The sequence below is a fragment of the Equus caballus genome, chromosome X, assembly GCF_041296265.1.
Source record: "Equus caballus isolate H_3958 breed thoroughbred chromosome X, TB-T2T, whole genome shotgun sequence".
In the NCBI taxonomy this organism is placed as follows: domain Eukaryota; kingdom Metazoa; phylum Chordata; class Mammalia; order Perissodactyla; family Equidae; genus Equus; species Equus caballus.
The window spans coordinates 115217053-115242693 of record NC_091715.1 but is presented as its reverse complement, the minus strand read 5'-3'; the positions used below and the strand labels follow the sequence as shown (position 1 = coordinate 115242693).

Below are 25641 nucleotides of genomic sequence, written 5' to 3'. Positions count from 1 at the left end.
AATTGAGAGTTAGAATTTATTATTTTTATAGACCTTCTAGCTCTAATTTTATATGATTCTATGATTTTACATAGCAGCGTAACAAGGCTTTACTGCTCTAAAATGAGGTTTCTCTGTCTGAAGGCAGACATATCCCAAATTTTAGGGTTAGGTTTGAAACAATTTGATTGAAGAATTAGAGAATATACTCCTAATAAGTGATGCTAGGATGCTGAGATATCAATCTGGGGACCTAGATATTTTTTTCTCCCATGTTAATGTCATTACTCTATTACAAAAGAATGAAAGGCTGAATCGATCCTGCCAGAAGTGATTTAAGTGACAAGGTACATGAGACATTTTAAACTTGAACCTTCCCTCTCTAGAACAGGTTACAGTGTGCTAAGGTTAAAAGAGGTATTCAAAGTTAGAACTCTTCAAGATGAATGCCTTATCCTCTACAAACAGTTTCAGATATCCAAGTAGCAGCTGCCAGGATAGGAAGGAACTGCTACAACATCGAAGAATTATGGGATGCTTCTTACAGATCCAGGATGGACTACAGGAGAGTAGAAAGCTGCTTATTTATATAAAGAGACAGATTGTTGTAGCCTAACACAGCATGACGGTTATCCTCTATATTTAGGTTCTTACATTTTCACCAGTGCTGCCCTGATCTGGAAATCCTATTACTCCTTCTGGGATGAGGGAACCTCTGGAATCTTCCCTCTTAATTCCATGTCCATTTTGAAAAGACCCATAAGCTAGAAAAAAGCCAAGTGCTTGTTAGCAACAGGAGGAACTGTCAAAAATATTTTTAACAACAAGTAGGTTAACTTAAGTAAAGATATATTTTAGGGAATAGAGCTTGCTCACCTAAAGTGTGAAGTTTATATATTGTATCAAAATGCCATAAGAAGCCAAATAAAGGGTAAGCAATTGTCTGCTTCTCGAAAACTTTACTATGTATGAAACTACAAGAAACTAAGCCACACAATTTGAGAGTTAATTTTATAGATAAGGATACTTGGGTCCAGAAAAGGAAAGTGTCTTGTCCAAGATTGGAGACAGATAAGAGGATTGGAAACCAGTGTTTTTCTCATTATCATCTATTTTCTCAGTATACCAAGCTACATTTTAAACAAGCTTAGACAAGGACACCTAAGCAAAGAAATGTGGCTGCAAGTATGAGTCAGATTTTAATTAAACTTTAGTAGAGGTCAGGCTACATATAGTTTTTATTATGAAATATTTCAAAAATACCAAGAAGTACAGGGTACATTTCTAAACAGCCATGTAACACAGAATCTTTAAAAGACTTAATTACCGGTGTCTTTGTCAGTGCTCAGACTCCCTCTGTTTGTAGGTGAAGTGAAGCCACATGCAAACTCATCCCTGGATGCCTGTAACACAATGTGATATCTCTGTCATTTAACCAAATTTGTACACGAGGATAAGAAGTCGGAATTGACAGAATGAGATGTACACTGATTTGGAACAAAGCTCACTGTGAAAGTCTCAATCAGCTATCAGTATTGGTATTCAGGTGACATCTCTTCAAAAAATCGGGACTAGCATACAGTTGTAACCATGACCTCTGGCCAAATGACATAACTCTAGATGGCCGACAAAAGCTGCAGCTGGTGCAGTCTAAACATGGTTCAGTTCTCCTCCTTGGAACCAGGGGCAATGCTAGAAGGAGGGGTGTGACCAGAAGCCCTAGGTGAACCTGAGCTGCAAAAGAAAGAACAGACAACTGAAACATTTCCAAATACCGCTGTCAAGTGCAGAGTGAGCATAAGCATGAGCTCCTGTGTTTGTGAGGAAAGACCAGCCTGACAGCCAGATAGGCGATGCAGCATCCACACTGAACTGGTCCACAGGATCATGATTGGGAGCTCCAGGCAATCGAACCATCAGGGAGACGTAGAAACAGCTTACTCAGGAACCCAGGGCAGGGCAGGCTTGACAAATCAACTGGGACATTTGATAGGGGGAATTTCCAAAGGAAGCCAGAAAGGACACAGCTTAACCTGCCCCCCAACAATGTGACACAGCTACTGCAAGTGTGAAGGTGATCTTGGTCCATAAAGAACATGGGGTGTGGGTGGGGTGGGAGTTCATAGTTCCACTGGGCAGACTATAAAGTATACAGTTCTGAGCACCACATTTTAATAGGGTCACTGGTAAAATGGAGCATATTCAGAAGAGTGTAACCAAGAACGCAGGTCAAGGGTTTGGAATGACAAATGAGAAAGTGGAGAAATCTGGCTTGGAGAAAAATTTAGAAGGCACATACGGAAGGGGTAACATGTGGAGGTGGGAACAGATGTGCTCTAGGTATCTCTTGAAGGCAAAACCAGGATAAGTGGATAGAAAACCTTTTGGGTCAAATGTGAGAAGGAAAGTTTTAATCACACAATGGCAAAAGGTTGTTTTGCCAAATGGGAGACTAAGCACCTTCAAAGTTCCTTTCAACTCTAAGATTCTAAGGGGAGAAAAAAAGCACAGATCAATTGTGATGAGCTAAAAGTGACTCACCAAGAAGCGGTGAAAGGAGGCTGCCAAGGGACGGGAGAAGCAAAGGAATACAGCTTAATCCCCGGTGCCTAGCCTTCTGGAAGTCAAGACTCTTTTGTTCAGTTTCACGTTGAATAAATATATGAAGGCACAGAACAACTGCAAAGCTTAAAAATCAAACACTGGGTACAAGGGAGTCCGGGTGTTCTCTCTGACCCAGTTACTCAAAGTCTGGTCCTTGGACCAGAAGCAGCCAAAAGCTTATTAGAAACACAGAATTTCAAGCTCCACTCCAGGCCTACTGCTTAGAATCTGCGTTGTGACAAATCCCTGAGGTGATTCATGTGCACATTACAGATCGAGAAGTACTGCTCTAGGAAAAGCGTAAATGGAAAAATGGAGTCGAAAGTGAACTATTAAGATTGAGACCAGATAGTATATGACCCCAATTCCAAAGATATTCAATAAAACAAGATAAAACACCAACAGAAACACATTACTACTTACAGAATTCGGCATGGCTGCACAAGAATACAAGGTGTCGCGACCTGCTAATCGCTGTATATTTTCCAAAAGCAGTCCAACAAATGGGAGGTATAATTGTGCTATTTTGGCTTGCTGGTTCTGAAAAATAATCATCAAAAGCTTAATTGGTATATAATACTTATGTATTACAAATAAAGTTGGCTCCATGTATCACTTTAAAGACTAAAAGCAGGCTAACATCCATAGCAAATTAGTGAAGCATGAGTCTATTTACATTTATAGTCTCAAAACTAATAACCAGGGAAGTGTGTTGGTATTTGGATTTATACACGATATAGAGACAAATCATATCCCTCAAACATAACTACCTAAAATAAAAGGCAAAAGTTTATTTTTTTAAATAGCAGTTGACTTATAAAGCAAATCATATTAGTCCCGTTCTTTAACCCCAGTGAGGGTTGAGTTTCACAAGATCAGGGACCCTGTCTGTCTTATTCACTACTTCATCCCCAGTGCCTGGGTACAGAGCAGATGGTCAATACACATTAGCTGAATGAATGAATAAATGGAAGAAGTGAAAAAATGGTGATTACTATATTCATTCAAGGAACAGTTTTTGTTTTGATTAAAGCTGCAATTAAAGTAATGTGATCTTGGCCCCCTAAATCAATTACAAGACATGGGAGAGGGGCCAGCCCGCTGGCGCAGCGGTTAAGTGCGCACATTGCACTTTGGCAGCCCAGGGTTCACCGGTTCGGATCCTGGGTGCGGACATGGCACCGCCTGGCATGCCATGCTGTGGTAGGCATCCAACATATAATGTAGAGGAAGATGGGCATGGATGTTAGCTCAGGGCCGGTCTTCCTCAGCGAAAAGAGGAAGATTGGCAGCAGTTAGCTCAGGGCTAATCTTCCTCCAAAAAAAAAAAAAAGACTTGGGAGATCTGAGATATTTGTAAATATGTAGATAAAGCTGGCCACTAGTAGTGTTAATTAATGCAGTACCTCTTACACATATTATTTTCTCAGCTATAGACATTCCACTACTAGGGCACAGTGGTCAATCTACAGAAAGTATATCAATAGTATCTCATAGCTACTTTAATTTGCATTTATTCTAGAGGTTGAACGCTTTTTCTTATGTCACTTGGCCGTTTGCACTTTCTCGTTTGTGAATTTCAGGAACCCCTCTTAATGGACTTACTTCTATCATATAAGCCTATCAATAATAGTCTCTAGCAATGTGAGATTCTGCTTCAGCAGGTCTGGGCTGGGCCCCAGGAATCTGCCCCAAGTGATAGTGACGTACACAGGGAGGTTTGAGAAGCACTGATCTAGTCCATCTAGTCCAACTTCCTGTCCGCGGCAGGAATGGCCCTTACCTGCATCCCTGACAAATGGTTAGTTTTTAAACTTCTTAAACATGCCAGCCCTTTCACAGGTTCTGTTAGAAAGGGAGTCCTTTAGCTGATTTACTCCTTGTAAGTTCTCCCTGCTAGATACAGCTCTGCCCTTTGGAACTACAAAGAGTAAGCCTACTTCCACTATTACATGGCAACCCTTTAAATATTTGAAGACAGTTACCATGAATTGTCTTAATTCACTCTTCACAAGGCTTAATAGCCCTTATTACTTTTTTTTATTCTTCACATGGTTTTGGTTTCAAGATTTTTCACCATCGTGATCATCCTTTTCTGATGGTCCTCTAATTTTTCGGCGTCCCACTTAAGATTCGAGAGGCAGTATAGTCTAGTAGTTAAGAGCATTAAGAGCACAGATTTTGGATTTTAGACACACATGAATTCCAGATCTCCCATTACTAGTTACTTGATTGTGATCAAGTCACTTAACCACGGTTTTCTCTTTGGTAAAATGGGGATAATAATTATGATATTAATTTATGTGAGGAGTTTAATACAGTGACTGACATAAAGTAAGTCCTCGATAAATTTTAGCTGCTATTATTAATATTATAGCTTCTAGATGGGGGTCCATTTTAGTTCCAATAGTGAGTGATCACTGGGGAAGGAGGTACTGCAGTGTCTCAGGTGAACACAACACAGGAAAACGTAGAGTCAGTGCAAAATACATTAAAAGTTTTGCCAGCACAAAAGACAAAAAACAACCTAAGAATCTATTAATAGAAGACAGGATAGATAAATAAGATGTGTCCATATGATGGAATACTATGCAGATTTTCTTTAAGTTTGGTAGATCTAATGTTCAGGATGTATTAAATGAAAAAAGAAAAACTGCATTATGGTTCCATTATACATACATTACATACAGGCTTGTGCATGCATAAAATAGAAGTGTATATGAGAAACTGATAACACTAACTGCTTCTAGAGAGATGAATTGGGGCATGGAGGTAAGGCATGGTAGAGAGGGTTTTTTGTTTGTTTTTTTTTTACCACGTACGTGGATTACTTTAAAAAATAAAAAAAAGGGACAAAGACTTGCCCACCGTCCAAGTTGAAATTTTAGTTCCTAGGTGTCGACATTACTTGCAGCGAGTACAGCAACTGCCACAGACCCCAGGGCAAATGTTAGACACTGGACATTCCTGTTCTGAATAGGAAAGATGTCTCATGGTAATTATAAAAGCAGGGAGATCTCCCAAAGCAGTTTATGAGAAGCACACAATAGGGGCCAGTGACACCTCCAGAATTTCATTACAGGACGGGCTGAGGAAAGGCAATATAGTTGGGGGCACAGGAGCGACTAGAGGGTCTAGTCTCAAGGCAGCCTTTTAATAGGAAGCATTTTTTTCTTGACTGTCTATTTATTTGGGGTCACTTTGAGAGACCTGATGGAAATTATGGGGGCTTAAAGCTCCTCTCTCTACCCACACCTTGGCATCATCATTAATGGTGAGCCTGTTTTACTTGAATCTATCTGACAAATGACCTCTTACTCAGGCCACCTGTGAACTCTGCACCAGGGACAGGATAATTTACATCCACGTCCAATGTACTAGAACTGAAGCTTTGGCTAACCAGGCCCATGAAGCAAACAAAGTTCTACTGGAGAGAACACCTGTCTGACACTTTTGAACAAAGAGGAAAGGGCTTTAGAGGTCGCCGAAAGGATAACGAGCTTGGCATTTCAATCTTTCCCATAGTTTAAAACCTCAAACACTCAAATAGGCATAGTGTTTAACTTACTGACAGGTAACAATAGCTCTGTGTGTGTGTGTGTGTACATATACTGCTCTCAGAATTTAAGAAAATAAATAATGCCCAAATATGTGACATAAAATATTTAAAATTCCACCTCTAGGTTAGACACTAGTGAAATTCCATTTTCCTTCACTTTCATCTGAAGAGGCAGGGGGAAAAATACGACTTCCTGCTCCAGGGAGGGCAAGTTCATTTTGTACTTTCCCGTGACTCCTTTGAAATCATGGCTAAAGGCATTCTCCTCCACATCACATAAGATCCTTTTCCCCACCACTAGGCATAAGCAGTAGTTAACTGGAACCCAGTGGTAACTGGCATTTTTAAACGTTTGACAAAGCTTGGTTAGAATGGATGACTTTTAAGATATCTTTTCATGAGATACATTTTACCAGTTAACTTGTGTGAAGTCAATATCAACACTCATGAAGAAGAAAATGGCACATAATAGAGCAAACTATACTAAGTGGGAGGATGTTATAGTTATAATGTGACAAAAACAATGCAAACTGCAGTAAGAAAGAAATAACACCTTAAGGCTAAGAAGAGTAAATCTACTTTAGGATAGAATCACATGAAGAAAACTAGCAAAATTTGTAAGTAAAAAAAAAAAAAATCTTCTGGGCCAGCCCTGGTGGCCCAGTGGTTAAGTTTGGCACACTCCACTTTGGTGGCCTGGGTTTGGTTCCCGGGTATGGACCTACATCACTTGTCTGTCAGTGGCCATGCTGTGGCAGCTGCTCACATACAAAAAGAGGAAGATTGGCAGTGGTTATTAGTTCAGGGTGAATCTTCCTCAGCAAAAAAAAAAAAAAAAAAAAGTCTTTGTAATTAAAGAAATATAGCTGAACGTAGCTGACAAGGCACTTTCTGTTTATTAAGGACAAATGGGAATACTGTAGAAAAAATAAAATCCATCTCCAAGTCAGCTTTCCAAAGTGATTATAATAATAAATGATATCATAATTTTATTTATATTTGAATGTAAAAACAAAGGGACAAATTATTAACTATGAAACAGTACGATGTTACTTGAGCCATTTGATACCAGGCAAGTAAGTTAGGTTATTCTAAATCCATCCAGTTTGCAGTCTACTTTTTCTAGCCCACAGGATTTAACATTAATAAGATTTGAATAGCTATGTTAAAGGTGCAGCAAATAACAACTGCAGCTGTGGCCTTCACACATAGACAATGTATAATGTGTGTAAGGTTTATAGCCACATCCAATCTTTTCAGTAAGAAGAAAAACTTCACATTACATAGTTTATAGTTGACATGCTTGACATGCTTATTAATCACTTAATAATCAATAATATATTTAGGGATATATATTTAAGGATATATCTTAAGGTATGTATCTGAAAGAGTACACATGGCTACAACTGTATATTTTAAAAATCATAATTAGTTTATGTAACAAATCACGAAGCAGTGTTGTTCTTTAAATATGATTTGAGAAACCAGTGTTTTTCTTCAACAGTTAACTGAAAAGTATTTTTAAAACTTAATCATCTGAAACGGAAGCAAACCTTATTTGTAAAAATGCTTTCATCAATGCTCGTATTATGTTCCTTACTGAAAACTTTAATATAAAATCTTAGCAGAAATTTACTAATGCGATACTGATGACGGCATGTACATCCTTACCTTGTGCTGGTATCTAGTGTCAAATGCGTGTTTTATCAAAAGATTCTTTATGACAGAGATAGCTGTATATCTGATCTCATAATTGTCTTGAAGAGCAATGGAGGTTTCCCTCAAAAGCAGACCGACCAAGAAGTGATGCTTGCAGTACTCATCTGATAGACTATATTCAAGATTTGAATCTGCAGTACAATGAAATTTAAAACTCATTTATAAAAATATTCAAAAATTACTTTAACATTAAAATACTATACTTATTCTTTAGTAATATGTGATCATGCTAGCAAGAGTGATAATTTTATTATTAATGGGTCTAACCAATTCTTGTATCATATGGAATGAGCATGCAAAAATTCACTAGACAGGGGCATTCATAACTAGGACTAGATGATAGCCTCAACGACAATTTCAGTTGGTAACATAGTCCCCAAGTTCTTCTTAACTCTTAGAAATCTTACGATAGGACCAAGAATGAAAGAATTCTATATTTGACAATGTCTTAACACATTTCTTTATATCTGAAGAGATTCAGTTACAACTACAAATTTGAGTAATTCTATACAATACTTGATTTACTTATGTAGAAAAAGGAAGAGAAACTAGATAACTGAATCATTCTAACAGTATTAACTATTGAATGTTTCAGTAAACCTTACATATTGGCCCAAATACAATGGGACACAAGAACAAAAGGAAAAAACAGCCTCATCTCACTCCAATTCATCATCACACAAATACAAATCTTTTATTTCATAAAGTCACCAATTCAAACTATGCCTTTCACTGCATTTTACATCCTCAGTCCATCTGAAATCCCAGCTGCTAATATCCTGGTTGGGCCTTGTCTTATAGCTACTCAGAAGGGATTGTGATCAATTTTACTAATTTCCACAGATTTCTACTGTATTTATTTCCTCTCCCCTACCATTTAACTCAATTAGGCCATAAAGCTGAAGGACATGTTTTCTATTTCGCTTTCGGCCTCTTCAGCACTTAATATAATACTACGTGTTCAGTTAGCACTTAACAAATGCTGTGAGTAGTCAGACTTAATCCTAAATCCTGATATCTGTCCACCCCTTCTTTGCCCTGACTCCCTCATGGCTATCGATAAATACTGGGGGAAGCATTTGAGCTATACATGCTCTGAATCTAATAAGTGGGTGGTTCAATAGGGTGCTTGGGTTTTGAAGTATTTTCTCTCCATTTTCACTGGCTGTAATTCCATCACTAACACCACTGCTCAGCAGATACTCCCCTAGAGACAAAGGCAGCTGGATTTTCTCCTTGCCATTGGCCACGCTCTTTTGTGAATCCCAACCACTTTCCATGCACAAGGGCCAGTACTGACCAAGCCAGGTGGCCTTATCTGGGTAGATTTTGAGATGGTAGTAAGTTTTCCACTTCAGTGATTTGAATAAATCCAATCTGTTCATCCACACCTTCAAAACTGTGGCCTAGCAGTCATTAAACAGGGTCAGAGAGAAGGGAGGCAAGCCTGGGAGAGATGACACCCACTTAAAGAACAGATACCCTCCAGCCCCCATGCTGGCTAGAGCTGGAACTTGTTTTCTGAGGGTGATGTGATAAAGCTAATTCCTCTCACAACGCTCAAGCTGATTGTAAAAGTAAACACACCGCCTCCTAGGTTTTCTGGGTACATGAACTAAAGCCTCATTTTGGCTAGGGAGGATTTGAAAAGCAAACAAAGCCCCCGTCCATCTTAGCCATTCATCAAATCAATTGTTTTTAAAGACAGCAAACTACTTTAGAGTGAACCGAGTTAAACCTACCTACTGAAGTCAAACGGTCCACCGCAAATGAAAAAAAATCTAATTAATATGTGAAAAGAAAAGGGACAAATAAAAAACATAGTAACATAAGAATAGTGCTAGACAAACAAAGCATTCAATACAACTAGCAATGGAGATAACTGAAGGCATTTCATTAAATCAGTACATATATATTACTCTGTTATTCTGCCCTTATATTTCTCTTTTGATGCTCCTTTCAGCAAAAATGCATTTATATAGTTTTTTCTAAATTTAGTCTGATATAAGAGCCCAAACACTACTATGGAGCGCAATTTTACTGGTATCTGACATGGGCGTTTAAGCAGCAATCTATGTAACATACACCATTTCTTCATACTACAAATATCACCACTGACACTATGACGGAAATGCAGAATATCATTAATGAATCTATCTTCGGAGAGTAACAATTCTGAGATATCTTTAAGATGACAGGTTTAACCAGAAAACAATACACTATCCTAGCACTAGCAAAAAAGGGAAAATGAGTCCAAGTGATGGAAAATGCAAATACATACCTTGAACTCGTTGAAGTTTAGGTTTTGCAAATGCCATTGGCAAGTTCAGAGGAATGTAATGTTCGTGATTGCAAATCGTTTGCAGAAATTCAAACTTGTATTCAGCCAGAACCTAAATGGCAAGAAATTATACATTAATTCATATTTGGTAGGCTTTGGCTATTTTAATAATTAAATACAGGGCAAAACTTTTTACAACAGAAGTGTTTCGTATTCTAAGCATACTTTGAGATGGGACCTGTGCAGGAAAGAGTTAAGATAGCAGGCCCAAGACTGCTCTCTTTAAAAGGGCCTACTTGCAAGACTGGTCGTTGGCTGGTATTTGGGAAATTGGACTTTGAAAGGTTCCCTATGTGATAAGCTTGTGCCTTCTGTGCCAGCCTGCTCAGACTATTTGTACAATGTGATTTCCGGTGAACGCCTGCTTTCCTTTCCTTTCCGAGACTCTGGAATTTTGACCAGCCCCCAGTAAACACCCTAACCTTCCAGTCTCAAATGGGCTGCCCTGAACAGAGAGATTGCACACATGCGGCTGCATTTTCACTGCTGGAGAGAGGGTGTGCTCCCTGTGACTCCTCACAGGAGGGAGGGGCTCAGAATGCCTGCGCGTAGACTGCCAAGGACTCCCCTTGATGTCTTTTTCCCTTCCTCACCCAGCTGAGCATCCTTACTGTGCCACTGTAATGAATCTGGGCCGTGACTATGACTATATGTTGAATCCTGTGAGTGTTTCAGGTGAACCACCAACATGAGGGTGGTCTTAGGGACCCCTAAAACACTACCCAATATTCCCTGCTTTGAGGTACAACTATACTCGAAGTACCGAAACAAAAACAGCAGCTCCAAATCCTCCAGAGGAGAATAAATGTCACCCTTGGTCTCCTGTTCTAATGTCTCACAGCCACGACAGTTATGTCCTTATCACTTACCTTAGGATCTTTGGGGCTGAATCCAGATATATAGTCATTTATCAAATTGAAAACAAATCCTCTATCCATTAGTGTCAAACAGCGCTAACAAAACAAATCAAAATGAACGGTCAGTTACATAATTCCAAAAGTCTGTCAAGTATAAGTTTTTCAAATTTAAAAATCTTTTAATTTGTTCCACATTAAGGAGATGACATTCTGACTTTTACAGAGGATAGAATACTAGCTTTCAGAGCTGTAGGTGACCTTAAAGAAACAGATTAAGGGGAAGTGACTTATTGTTGGAATTGAGACTCAACTGTACAATTTTCAAAATATATGTATATACACATACACAAATACAGACATCTATATACACACATATATCTACGTATACACACATATATGTAATATACTCAGCTACAGTGCCTTACTTTGGTCAACTCTCAAAGTTCAAAGTGAGGTGTCGGGTAGTCAGTTAGCTATTGAAAGTGGGGCTTGCCTATGTGAACATTTCAGACCAAAAGGGAAGTTTTTCTTTGTGTCTTGTGAAGTCTTGGCCTATTAAAACATTCTCCCTCTGTGACATTCCTACTAGCTGTTGATATTTGCCTGCCGTCATTCTCCTAGCTAAGGCTCTCATCATCTTGCAACTCAGCAATAGCCTCCTAACCGGTCTTCAGGCCAGAGTCTAATCTTTCTGTCCATTTAACTGCTCCCACATTAATCTCTAAATCCTAACCCTAGTCATGTCATCTTCCTTCTCAAAAGCTTCCAATAGTTCCCTATTGCCTTGAATATAATTTCAAACTCCTTATGCTCGGTATTCAAGGACACTCAAAATCTTGTCCCAAGCCAGTTTTCCAGTTTTATCTCCCAGTACAGCTCATCCCCTCAAGATGCACTGTGTATTCCCACCCCTGGGTTTTCGCTCATGCTAGGCCTAGGTAGCAATTCTGTCACTATTTCTACCTAATCCTGCCCATTCTTTAATGTTCTGATGAAGTCCCATCTTCCTTAACCACCTTGGTCCACAGGCCCTTTTCAACACTTCATTCTATACTAGCTTGTATTTTACTTATTATTTTTCCTGTGTTTTCATCTAGATAGGACAATAGGAACTCTCTCTTTTTCTTTATGTTCTCCATAGTGCCTAGAATATTCCTATGAAATAGAAGGAACTCAGTATTTGATTAACCAGATGTTTGCATCTCACTTCTCACCTCTCCTTTCAACTTCCACTGCCACTACCTTAGCTCAGATCCCATCACTTCTCACCTATATTAATGAGGTATGCTTATATAAATTTATTCATTCACCCAACAAACATTTTGAGGATTTACTGTGTTTGAGACAATGCATCGCATCCTAGAGGAATGCGAAGATGAATAAGACATGGTCTTTACTCGTGTCTAATGGTAAAGACAAATAAATACTTAAAATACAGTACAAGAAGAAGGCCCATAGAAGGCTGTCAAGGACAGGTAAACAACAGAAGGGGTGATCAACACCGCATGGGAAGGTTAGGGAAGAGCTGAGCCTAAAAGATGAATGGACTCTGCCAGGCAGACAAGGGGGGACCGATCGATCTTCTAATTGGTTACCCTGACTCTGGTCTTTTTCTCCCTTCTTCCATCATACCAGCGATAAAATTACCCTCAAAAGTCTTTGGTGTTTCCCCATTGCATACAGATCACAATCTGAATTCCTTAGCCTGACAGTCAAGGCCTTCCATCATCTGGCACCAGATGCCCTTTCCAGAGCTACCTCCACACAGCCTAAACTCTCTGCAAAATGGCTTTCCCACTCACTCCTAAGCAATTCCCGAATGCGCATATCTCATCTTTGGCCCTGGACTCTACCTGCAACACGCTCATCTCCTGTCTTGGGGAACTATTCTTCTAGTCTCTGTTCATGCTCCCCAGTCAGAATCCCTCCCTTTCCTGCTTTCTTATTGCATTTTGTTTGAATTCAGTATAAGAGTCACCACACTTTATCCTATACAGGTACTTGAATGTGATTACAGAGACAGCCTTCCACATCTCTGAATCCTCACACAGATAACAGACAAATGCTTGGTAAGTAAATACTGTTATTAAACCAACTATGTTCTATTCCCTTTACAGAGTAAACTTTAAGTTTCAACTCCACGGAAGAAAGTGAGATTTTACATTTCAGATAGTCTCATCCTTAGACTACTTTGAAAAGATATGCGGATGCTTGGTTTTTAATACACAAAAAGCCGTATGTAATAGTGTTCAAACTTTATTTTAATTCTGGCAAAGGGAGGACTTATATCAGAAAATCACACTCTGGAGCTCTAAAACCTAGTTGTGAATTTTTAATAAGAAAACAAGGGTATGTTAGACATTAAAACCGCTTGGATGGTTTGCTGACCATGAGGTTCTTAATATGAGGTTGATATGTGATGAAGAGCTGTGAGAAGAGGGAGAGTGGGAAGAAGCAAGTGAAAACTAAGTGTATTACCGACCCACGCACCTTCTCCGCAACGAATAGACACTGTTACCCCTTTACAGCACAACTGCATTCTAGCACTGCCCCTTACATACGGATAACAACACAATATAACAACGGTAAAAGTGCTCTTTCATAAATAGAGGAGTTCCTGGTATCTCTCAAACAAAATAATCTCACTGACCAAAACTAACAATTTTCATTCACATGCATTAGCAACATGTAGATGGTGGTTACGTCAGCAAACAGGTTGCTTTCGTTCAAGAGTTGCGACCTCAAAGGCCAAAAGGAATCAGAGAAGCAATTTAAACACATAAAGAGTTTCAGGGGTACACTAAGGAGTGGTGGGGATTGTGGCAACCTAGAAAGTACAGGCCCCATCTAAAGGCATTCAAATTAATATATTTGAAAAAACATCACGTGAAGCAAGCAAAACATGCCTTTGGCTAAGCCACCTGTGTGGGACCTCTGATTTAATTAATTAGCCATCTCAGTGAGGGGGAAAAAAAATCAAACTTGGCTGTTTAACTGAATTGATCAGTCAATTCAGTCAAAAGTTTCTCCAGCAGCCTTACAAAGATCTAGCTGAGTCTCTAGGAAGTAGGTAATACTGTCTTTGGCTTTCAAGACCATAATGGTGAAGAATAACTCCTTACCATGTTCTGGCTGCCTTTAACTCACCTTTAGGAAGTTAGCCAAACTATAATTGACATTTCTGGACTCATCAGGAATCTCCACATAGCGAATCGTCACATGGGGGATTGTTGCCAGAAGCAATGAATGTAAGACGTGATGATATGCCTCAGGAAATCTCTGGCCTCTGGGAAGCTTAAATTAAATAGGCAGAGAAAAAAGTCAGAGTTGCAAAAGGTCCAAATCAATTGCCATTTTTATTTTCAAACAGGTTCTATATATAAATGTGTTTCTTTCACTCGAGTATAATTTTTCCCCCAACTTAAAAATGCTATCACTAGTTCAACGGATACTTTAGATCATTATAGGAACTATCTGGACCTCTCATAATGTAACTGACTGAAATCATTAACAAGATTGGGTCATTCTGATCCAACGTTGGAATCATGTTCCTGAGATGCAGACACATCCCAGTTTTTCATTCCATTTTTGTCCTGACAAAGTATGTATGCATCCATGCATCTCATTTTCAGTAAACCCATCTTGTGAAAATTCTGATAAAAATGATGAATATGAGGTGAGCATATTTTACTTCAGAAGTCTTAGCTTTACTATTTCTATACGAAGGAAATTTCTTTGTACCTTTAAAACAGTTTAAAAATACACCTTAATGTATAACACCACATTCTGGGAACACATCTATTACATAAAGTGTTTTTAACTTTGTATGTGACTTCTCCCAGATGAATGTTTTAAACATAGACATTTTTAAACCACAAGACAAAGGGAAAGCTTCAAAAGTAATGCATTTTACATGATAAATAGGAAAAAAATCTATGTGGAAGAGTCTCTGAAGATTAGACTTTGAAAACATATGAACTGTCAGAACTCAAGTTTGTACATCTCTTTTTTTTTTTTGGTGAGGAAGATTGGCCCTGAGCTGACATCTGTTGCCAATCTTCCTCTTTTTGCTTGAGGAAGGTTGTCGCTGAGCTAACACCCGTGTCAATCTTCCTCTATTTCCCGTGGGATGCTGCCACACCATGGCTTGATGAGCAGTGCTAGATCCACATCCAGGACCCAAACTTGTGAACCCCTGGCTGCTGAAGCAGAGTGTACGAACTTAGCCACTACACCACTGGACCAGCCTCCCATTGGTTTGTTTTTTTTTTTTTTTTAAGCAAGATTGAAAAGCGAAGGGCTAAGAACCCTTAACTATAAAAGAGGATTCGCATGTCATGGTTACCTGTAAATAAGATTAGCCTTCTTTGTCTATGTTAAATATTATTCTTGAGCCTACTTACCTTAATTTTATTCTCTTCCAACAAGTATGTGGCCATAGACTTTGCAATAATTTCAAAGAAAAACCATGAGTACTAAAATAAACAAATAAATAAAAATCAATCTTTAATAGTTACCCAAATCTTTGAAGCTTAGCAAAGTCTGACAAATCAATATGGATCTTGTCTCTGAACTTTAATCCCATTTTAAAGTGATCGCAATTCACTCTCAAAGTCCCACAGAACACCTTCAAATCATGTTGGTAAAAGGTAAAAGAGTACCTCAGGGCTGGCTGATGATGTACAAAGGGCATTTGGTGGGAGTGTTTGCCTCAGCGGGGAAGAGTATTTTATCACCAACATTTTTTTTTTTTTGGAGGAAGATTAGCCCTGAGCTAACATGCTGCCAATCCTCCTCGTTTTTTTGCTGAGGAAGACTGGCCCTGAGCTAACATCCCTGCCCATCTTCCTCTATATGTGGGACGCCTGCTACAGCATGGCTTGCCAAGCGGTGCCATGACCGCACCCGGGATCTGAACCGGCGAACCCCAGGCTACCGAAGCGGAATGTGCGCACTTAACCACTGCGCCACTGGGCCGGCCCTGACGTCGTTTTTGAATTGCCTACGTGTAGTGATTAAAACAAATCAACTTTTAATTTATTTTATTATTGCTGTTAAATTCTCTACAGACAATGAATCTTGTCTGCCTGGGTACACTGCCTGCACCCAGGGAGGGACCCAACCCAGCCCCTGGTACAACCCTGAGACCAGCCCAAACAGCGTAGGTGTTTGCCTGAATGTAATCTGAAGGGTACAGAGAAGCCTCAAGCAGATATATCCTAAGATACCTGAAAAAGCAATTCTACCATTAATAATAGAAATAGTAAAAATAGTGGAGGTTCAGAGCCACTAAACAGTAGGCCCCAGATCACAGAACTACTATGTCATGGATACAGGATTCCAACCCAGGTCTATCTTTCTTTTACACAATTCTATCCATTATACATTCAACCAGGGGCAGGGGGTGGGTAGGAAGTGAGGAGGATGAGGAAGGTCCCGCGGAGAACTCGAGGGGAAAGGATGCAGGGGCAAAGTGGGGAGGAAAGGGAGGGGCACAGGAGAGAGTGAGGAAAGACCAGAACTGAAACGGGAGTGTATCCAACGAGTTGTCTCTGGCTGCTTTTGTTCCCTGTTGTGTCCTGTTTCCTTACCTTTAGCAGCTTGTTGACGGCTAAAAAGTCTACAGACTGTTTCAATATGGCTATCATCGTCGTAGCCAGAGTCTCATGTATCAGCTGGGCCTGAGGAGCGCTCGGTTTTTCAGGCCGGAAGCTATACTAGAAACAAAGAAAATGAACCGTCAGACAAAATTCTCACATAAAATCAACTGCTCGGAAAGAAAGCTTACTCCACCAACCTTTATGAAGGATCTTAAATAATTATCCAAGCCCTCCTCGTGGCACTTTGATACGATATGTAAGAGAACCCTGAAACAACATTCACAAAGTCAGCATGTCACGCTCCAATTCCTTACCATCGTTTGATTGTTAGTCAGACCATCGTATCTAACCCTAAAGATGCCTAACTCTGCCTGAATAATCAAAGGTGAATGATTGCGTAAGATGGAATGGAAGTTTGGGTCTAACACAGATTTCAGCAACTAACACGCTCAGGTTCTTGTAAAACAGATTTCCCAGTTCAAAAGAAGGAGATTCTATTTTGGCAACCCAGATGTTCCATCTCCTTTCTAAACCTCTGTATGCATGTGAAGTATGGCCACAGCTACTAAGTGGGAGAAGACCTCGAGTAAGGTAAATATTGAAATCCCCTCGAGCGAGAATAAAAGGAAACGAGTAGAAAAATAAAATGAAAAGCATGTCAACAGAGGGGGGAAAAGGGAAGGGGGAGACAGGACGGGTATAATGATACGAACTAAAATTGAAAGTCAATATAAAATTCATAGAAAGTTTTATAGTTAAGAGACTAGCAGCTATTCTCAAACCTTAGCATGCACCAGAATCCACTGGCAGGTAACAGATTGCTCAGCCCTCTCCCAGAGTTTCTGAGTTTGAATGTCTGGGATGAAGTTCAACGATGAGCATTTTTAAGAAGCCCCCAGGTTAATACTGGTGCTGCTGGTCTGGGAGCTGCATTTTGAGAACCACTGGCCTAGAGCAATGCTTCTTAAATTTTCAACCAGACTATCCCCAACATCAGACAAGAGCAAACAAGTGTGTGTAGCTTGAGCCCTGCTGGCACTAGCAGCCGCAGCACAGCCAGAAACATCCAGCACTGAGCTCACAATTGTTTTGGAGATTCCCATTTCAATTTCAAAATTCAGGTGCGTTTTGCATTCTACTCTACTATATATCCTTGTTTGTTTTCACTTAAAAATAATATTCCTTATTCTTCTGAGTAAAAATTGATGGCTTAGGGCCACTCTGTCCAATATGAGAGCCACTAGCCATACGTGGCTCAGTTGCACTAGCCACATTTCAAGTGCTCAATAGCTAAATATGGCTAATGGCTACCATATTGGACAGCACAAATATATAACATTTCCATGACTGGAGAAAGTTCTACTGGACAACACTGGTCAAGGGCAATGCTTCTCAAACTTTGTTGCATTACAGAATCGCCCGGGAAACTTAAAAAAAACAAAACAAAAAAACACTGATGCTGAGTTCCACCCCCAAAGATTCTGGTTTAATTGCTATCAAGTGTGGTCTGGGCATAGATATTTTTAAAAGTTCCCCTGGTGATTCTAACATACAGCAGTTTTAGAAGCCCTGGGCGAGGAAAACACAGTAAGCTTCTCTCATGGCTTCTGGTACCATCTATCCCTGGGGATACATGTCCCCCAGTGTGAGAAGCATGAAACTAGAGAAAACTGAGATTAGGTTTCTGACTTTGGGTTCTCATTTCGAAGATAAATTTATATTTAAAATGAAGAAACGCAAAAGGAAACAAAAATTGCTTCTTTGTATGATAACACCGAAACTCACATGGTGCAGTTGATAGGAACTTCATCTTCATGGGTCATATTTGTGAGAACTCGGAAGAGTTGCATAAGAATTACAGGTAGAAATTGTATCATGACTTGGATCTCCATGGCATGCAAACACTAAAATAAGTCATTATTAGTTATGAAAACAAACAGAAATATGATATAACTTGCAAAGGTGAAACAACAAAAAGTTAAGTAATGAGAAACATATTCACTAGAATATAAGCTCACTTCAATGTGAGTAGGGGACTTTGTTAATTACTTTATCCACATCTCTATTTTGGCAGTCAAGATTTTGTTAGTTTACTTAATAATAAATGCTTTTCTGAAGATAACAAGTCTAACTGGGATAAACAGGTTTTGGAATAAAGACAGCTGACTCTTGGTAAACCAACACTCAATCGAGGAGGGGCCGGATGTGTTCGGAGGTACTGGAGACCGGCACACTAGCCCCCAGCAGTCACTGCGTCTTCCAGGGAAACGCGAGCCATCAGGTAATCTGGCGAGAAGGTAACTGGGATTCAACAGTGTTTTTCTATATATAGTTGGCCTTACACTGGCACCATCTACAAAACTGAGGCTGTTCCGCATTCTGACATCCTCATAATACATTTCTTCAAAGTGCTAACATTCTGTCTCTAGTGATAAGGTGTGTTAACATCAAAAAGAAGAAATGTGTTCACTTATACATAGAAATAATACAAGCAGCAAAATTTGTGAAATTTCTTTCTTCTTCCTTCCTTTCTCTCCATTTTCATTCACTCATGCATTCACTCACTCATTTACCCAACCAGCCAACCAAAAGAAGAAAACAAACCTCACTGACCACCTTCTACATCAGTTCACTGTTTAGTGCCATGGGAGATACGGAGATGGACGAGACAAGTCTCTGTAATAAGGAACTCAGTATTTATCTTTCACAGGCTGCCATACTCTTGCTTCATCTTTCCACCCTTACTCTCACCATCCCTTTTCAGGACTCGCACATCTATATCTGAATCATCCCAACAGTAATCTCTTCAATCAGCTTCTCTTCAATCAGATCCATAAGGCAAGATGTCAAGCTCGAAGAGCTCATGGTCTATCCTTCAAGTTTTTCCTTCCTTTTGCCCCATCTCTTCTATTCTTACTGCCACCACCTCTTTTCAGGACCCCCTAACCTACAACCAAAGTAGTCTAATAATTTTCTAGCAGGTCTCTGTATAGTTTCTTCTTACTCCCAATACGTCCAACTCTCACTTCCAAATTATTCTTCCTCAAATACTGGTTACATCAGATCACCTCCTCCGAGATTTTTTTGATGCCTTGCTATTACCTAGGACAGTGGTTCTCAACCAGGGGCCACTTTGCCGTCGCCCCCCACTCCCAGGACATCCAGCAACGTCTGGACACATTTTTAGTTGTCAACAACTCGGGGGTGCTACTGACATCGAGTGGGTAGAGGCCAGGGATGCTGCTAAACATCCTACAATGCACAGGATAGCCCCTTACAACAAAGAATTGTCCATCTCAAAATGTCACTAGTCTCAAGGTTGAGAAACTCTGACCTAGGGTATTAGGTCCAAGTTACTTAAAACCCAACCTACATTTTTAGCCAAGACTCATAATTCTTTACAAGGCCAAACTGGTGGCTTGACGGCTCCTTGAGTATATCATACACATTCCTGCTTTTGTGCCTCTGTTCACAGTTTTTAGCCAAATCCTAGCCACCCTTCCAAGTCAGGTTCAAACCCTTACTTCAGTGAAGCCATTCGCTCACTCATTCAACAAAGGCATATTGAATGAACTTCCAATTGCCAAGCACATCAAAAAAAACCACAGTTCACAGACTATGAGGTGAAAAAGACATGGAACTAAATCACAGCAATACCAGAGGGAAACAGCACAAGAGTGGTATACACAACACGCACAAGGAAGAAGCAACCGACTCTGCAACTGAGCAGGGAATGTCCAATAAGGCTTCAGAGAGGAGGTAGGTTAAAAGAGAAGTAATGTCACACAGAAGAGAGGCGGGCCTTCCACACAGAAGCGATCTCCCCGCACCAGCACTGCTCCTCTATGGTTGATTTTCAACACGGCAGCCAGAGCGTTCTTTTCCAAAGGCAATTTTGATAACGTCATTTTGCCTTTGTTAAAACCAAAACAAACCGTCACAAACAAAAGGCTGTCAAGGGCTTCCCTTGCCTCCGTGCGCTCTGCCTAACTCTCGAAACTCATCTCATGACAGCCTCCCCCCCGTCGCCACTCTCTGAGCTCTAGCTACAGTGTCTTTTCTTTTTTTCTGTCCTTCAAACATGCCACCACAAGGTGTTTCCACCTGCTGCAACATCCTGTTATCCTTGTACACAGCTTTATTACCTATGGCTGTCTTCCTCTCATCCATTTCTTTCGGCTTGAAATGTCATCTCTTCAGACAGGGCCTTCCCTGACACCTCTATCTAGAATGCACTCTTGGTCATATTAGATCCCATTAACCTGTTGTATTTTCTTCACAGCACTCATCTCTATCTAAAGTGACTTACTGAATTAGACTCCCTCCACCCCAACTAGAGCAGGGATGTTGTCTGACTTATTCTGCATTAATTCCTAGCACCCTGTACAATATCTGGCCCATAGTAGGTTCCCAATAAATATGTGGTGAATGAGTGAATAAATGAATAAAATAAGGAGCCAAAGGGTAAGATAAAGATGGGAGCCCTCTAGTCTCAGTGGTTCCTCAGTTTACTGAACTCTCAGCACTATATCCTGTATCAGGCACTTGCCATTTAATCATGCGTTGCTTTGGACTATCATTTGTCCTGCTGACTTATATAACTGTCATTTGACTTATGTGTGCCCTGTCTCTCCAATTGGCTTTAAGATCCCTATGGACAATGACCCTAAGTTCTTCTTCTCGGCAAGCCCCAGAGCATCTAGGAAAATATTAAATACATAATAAGAGCTCAACACATGGATGTTAAATGAATTGATGAGACAATGTCATTTACAGGGACAATAGATAGCAAGGTTTGCTAGAAAGAACATGGGACTAGGAGTCAAGAGACACGTCACAGGCTCAACTCATCTCTGGTAGTAACCAGCTGAATGACAACAGACAAGTCACCTCTACTCAGGCTTCAATTTCTCATCTGTGAAAACAATCTCTAGAACCCCTTTCAGCACTAATATTCCATACAGGAATTTGGCTGCTTCTGTAATCACATGGCATTTCACTCACTGACACTAGAGGGCGAACACAGGTCACAAATATCAGAAATTCCACATCGTTAAGACACAAATATGAGTACTTTCTTTTTTCCGTTTTAAGAATACCAGCACATGAAAATGATGTTCTCCTCCATTCCATTCTGTTAAAACTTTTACAAAGCTTCCCCTCCGGAAGAAAAATCCAAAGATCTTAACAGACAAAGCATTCACACATAAAGCTGGGGTTCTAGACGCTACCCAAGGAAAAGATTTGAAAGTTAGATGACTATTATACCTCTTAATGATAATTAAGAATAATAGTGACCTTTATCGACTAGCTCCCAGCTTCCACCCTTCAAATGGCATATTTTCTATATGGTAGGCAGGATGATACTTTAAGAACCAAAGTTACTCCTCTGTTCAAAGCCCTGCAAGGCTTCCCATCTCATTTGGGGTACAATTCAAACCCCTGACCATGGCTCATGAGGCCATCCCTGACTAGCTCCCCAGCTCCCTTTCCAGTGTGATGACATATCACTCCACGTACTTGCCTCACTGCAACTCCTGCTTTTCCTTAATGTACCACACAAGCTCCTCAGGGCCTTTGCACTTGCTGTTCCCAGCTCTCTCCCCCAAAATCCACATAGCTGGCACTCTCATTTGCTTTAGGTTTCTGTCAAATGTCATTTTACCAGAGAGATCACCTCTGACCACTTTATCTAAAAGAGGAATCTCTTATCATTCCTTATTCTCCTTCACTATGTTTTGGTCTTCTTCACAGCACGTATCGCCACCTGACATGACATAGATATATTTCTTCATTTATTTGTTTACCGTCCATCTGCCTCCACAAGAAAGCAAGCTCCTTGACAATAGGGATGTTGTTTGTTTTCTTCACTTACATTCCCAATGCTTAGAATGATGCCTGGCCCATCAGAAACACTCAAAGCAGAAGTGTGGAATGAACAATTACCACACAGCGGATACCCTATATCTCACTTAAGCCTCACAACCACCCTACAAATTGGCATTCTTGTTATCCCTATGTGACAGGAAGAAACAAAGGCTTGGAGAAGCTAAGTCACTTGGCCGAGGTCAATCACAGAGCTAGTAAGTGACAGATCTGGGACACAAACTCAATTTATGCTTCCAGAAGCCATACATGTCTCATGTCGTACTATTTCTCTGAAAGAAATGAACATTCTTGTTTCCTGAGAATATCATTAAGTAAAAACATATGTCCAAGGGGAAATCCTGTAGGCTTCATTTAAAAGTCAAAATTCCTCAGACTCGCCATGGCTGACCTCCTAAAGGCGCAGGCAAAGGAAACAGTCATCGTCAGGGAGGCCCTATGGTGAGCACATCAGTCCTACTGTGTTAGGGAATAAACAGTCTTGGATTCGGATGGTGTTTCTGAAGATGCTCCTTTGCAACATGCCAAAACCAGGTCTTTCTTTCTCTTCAGTTGACCCTTTTGATAATCTTTCACCCATGGACACGGGAATCATTTCACATTTTATTCCAAGCAAAAGTGAGTCCCTTTCTCCTGGCCCTTTCCCCATAGTATTCTGCACCTTTACTGGCAGTCAGCAGGAAGAGAAAAGATCTGAAAAATCAATTTATGGAGATGAAATAAACATTTTCATGAGACTTTCAAAAGTATGCCATCAAATTCTGGCTATAACATTTTCTTCCTAACGTACCAACTCCGCTGTCTGCTTCTAAACAGCCACTTAATGGAAAAGTACATCATAGAAAGTGTTCTCTTGAGGATATGCAGTCAAAAGCATTTTAAAGTGTTAGTTTCATTTTTTTCCCCCCACACATCAAAATGTGGCAACAGCAAAACATGAAAAACAAACCTTTCGCAGAAAGCTCCTGTTCATTTACCTTTAAATATTTAATGAGCTCTCCTGGAACTTCTTTCGAGCCTGACTGAATCAGCTGGCAATGATGGAAGAATTTGTGCACGTGTAGATCCTGAAAAACAGATGGACAGAACCATATGAAATTAGACTCATTACCCTCAAACGCAGGCTCTCTACCTCTCTCTCCTCCTACATCTTGCAAACCTATTTATCCGGGTATTCTAATGCCCAGACTTGGCAACTGCAGCTACCAACATGTGTGTCCACGTCCCATAGTCCTCTTGACCATCACACAGAGCAGCAAGACCATCAAGAACCTAAGAAAACTGGGTAGGCCACACTTTACACCCAACTAGCCAAACACCCGTGTAATTCCTTTTTTGACTAGTGTAGTCTCTGAAGCCGGGCTGCTTTTACATTTTAACGAAATGAGCAGGAACCGAGGTCTGAACTGACAGGTGAAGGAAAGACAGCAGCAGGGAGTTACCAGAACAATAGTCTCAGGCATCTAGGGCCCCATTTACCACGGCACTTCACCGACAAGTGTCCAGCTGTCCTGTACGGAATCCACAGACACTATTTGGGGAACAGCATGGACTATATCAGGAATGGCAATAATAAAATTTGAGTTTTGACCTGTTTCTTCTAATTATTACCTATGTGACCTTGGGTAAATCATCTAACCTGACCGAGCCTCAGTCTCTTCATCTATAAAATGGTAAAGTGGGCAGGCAGAACTGAAAAGGACCTTGTAGGCCACACCAAGGAGCATGATTTTTCAAACTGTGCTTGAGGCTTCCTACAGACATCTGACTTCATGAGTGCTGAGGCTAAGAGTAAACTGCAGTAGCCATCCATGGTCCACTGACTTCAAATTTCTATGCTCAACTCCAGTCTTACCACGAGAAAAACAGCAGACAAATTCCAATAGAGGGGCATCCTACAAAAGACCAGTACTCCTGAAAACTGACAAGGTCCTCGAAAGCAATGGAAGTTCGAGAACTTGTAACAGCCAAGTAGAGCCTAAGGGGATGTGCCAACTAAACGTAACATGCTATCCTGGATAGGATCCCAGAACAGAGAAAGGGCAGTAACAGGTAAAAACTAAGGAAATCTGAATAAAGTACAGACCCTAGTTAATGATTATGTATCAATACTGGTTCATCAATTGTAACCAATGTGCCATACTAATCTGTTAATAATAGAAGAAACTAGGTATAGGGTATATGGGAACTCTCTGTAGTATCCTCACAATTTTTCTGTAAATCTAAAACTTTCAAAAACAGATTTATTTTTAAAAAAACTGGTAATAATTAGGGGTCAGCCCTGTGGCCTAGTGGTTAAGTTCAGCACGTTCTGCTTCGGTGGCCCAGGTTTGGATCCCCGGCATGGATCTACACTATTCGTCAGCCACGCTGTGGTGTCATCCCACATATAAAATAGAGGAGAACTGGCAACAGATATTAGGCTCAGGGCTAATCTTACTCAGAAAAAAAAAATGGTGATAATTAGCCTCCACATTCCTTTCAGAGTTTTGTGAGGCTCAAATCAGTTAATGGGAATAAAAGGAGCTTGTAATTTGAGAAGAATTACAAAATTTGAGTTATTATTCTTAAGAATGATGTTATTACTAATGAGAAAGTCTGCCAGGCCACAACTTCGCTAAGGCAGTAGGAATCAAACAGTCTATTTTAATCAAGAAATATATTCGTGTATTAAAATTGACAAAATTCCAATGATGCAACTTACTTGAGTGTAAATGGTAGACTCTAGGTGGCTTTTAATCTTCAACAAAGGCTTTGCACCATCTACCCACTTAACGTCCACATTAGATTGCTGTGAACAGAAAATACAGACCTGAGCTTCTGTAACATAGTGATGGAGAGATGAGCAACATATAACACACACTTTTATGCATTTCAACATTTTTTTTCAAAAACAAGTGTGTTAGCCTCACACCTAGAGAATTATTGGAGAAAATAACCTGCCTTTAGAGTAAGTGTATCCTAAATCATTCCGAATTTCCAATCCCTTGCAGGCTGATATTTTCATAAATTACAATAAAAATGAATTGCTAAATAAGTGAATTGTTTTAAAAGATGTACAAAATCCGTGCACCCATTTTTAAAGTTATTATTAGA

The 25641-nt window shown here is 40.0% G+C and overlaps 1 protein-coding gene across 5 annotated transcripts in view; it reads right to left on the bottom strand.

Moving 5' to 3' along the window:
• DOCK11 (dedicator of cytokinesis 11) overlaps nucleotides 1-25641 on the bottom strand; it is a 180605-nt gene that overhangs the window by 64527 nt on the left and 90437 nt on the right. For 3 of the 5 annotated variants that reach the window (XM_023633785.2, XM_023633788.2, XM_023633790.2), the window contains 14 exons: nucleotides 25250-25336; nucleotides 23523-23612; nucleotides 18445-18563; nucleotides 16857-16926; nucleotides 16651-16776; nucleotides 15463-15534; nucleotides 14207-14353; nucleotides 11072-11155; nucleotides 10143-10254; nucleotides 9604-9642; nucleotides 7814-7992; nucleotides 3007-3123; nucleotides 1307-1382; nucleotides 634-743 (listed from right to left, as the gene is read on the bottom strand). In XM_023633785.2, the coding sequence (XP_023489553.1) occupies nucleotides 634-743; nucleotides 1307-1382; nucleotides 3007-3123; nucleotides 7814-7992; nucleotides 9604-9642; nucleotides 10143-10254; nucleotides 11072-11155; nucleotides 14207-14353; nucleotides 15463-15534; nucleotides 16651-16776; nucleotides 16857-16926; nucleotides 18445-18563; nucleotides 23523-23612; nucleotides 25250-25336 (1428 nt within the window). The remainder of the gene's footprint in view (nucleotides 1-633; nucleotides 744-1306; nucleotides 1383-3006; nucleotides 3124-7813; nucleotides 7993-9603; nucleotides 9643-10142; nucleotides 10255-11071; nucleotides 11156-14206; nucleotides 14354-15462; nucleotides 15535-16650; nucleotides 16777-16856; nucleotides 16927-18444; nucleotides 18564-23522; nucleotides 23613-25249; nucleotides 25337-25641) is intronic. The other 2 variants (XM_023633787.2, XM_070258289.1) reach the window with 1 other exon arrangement.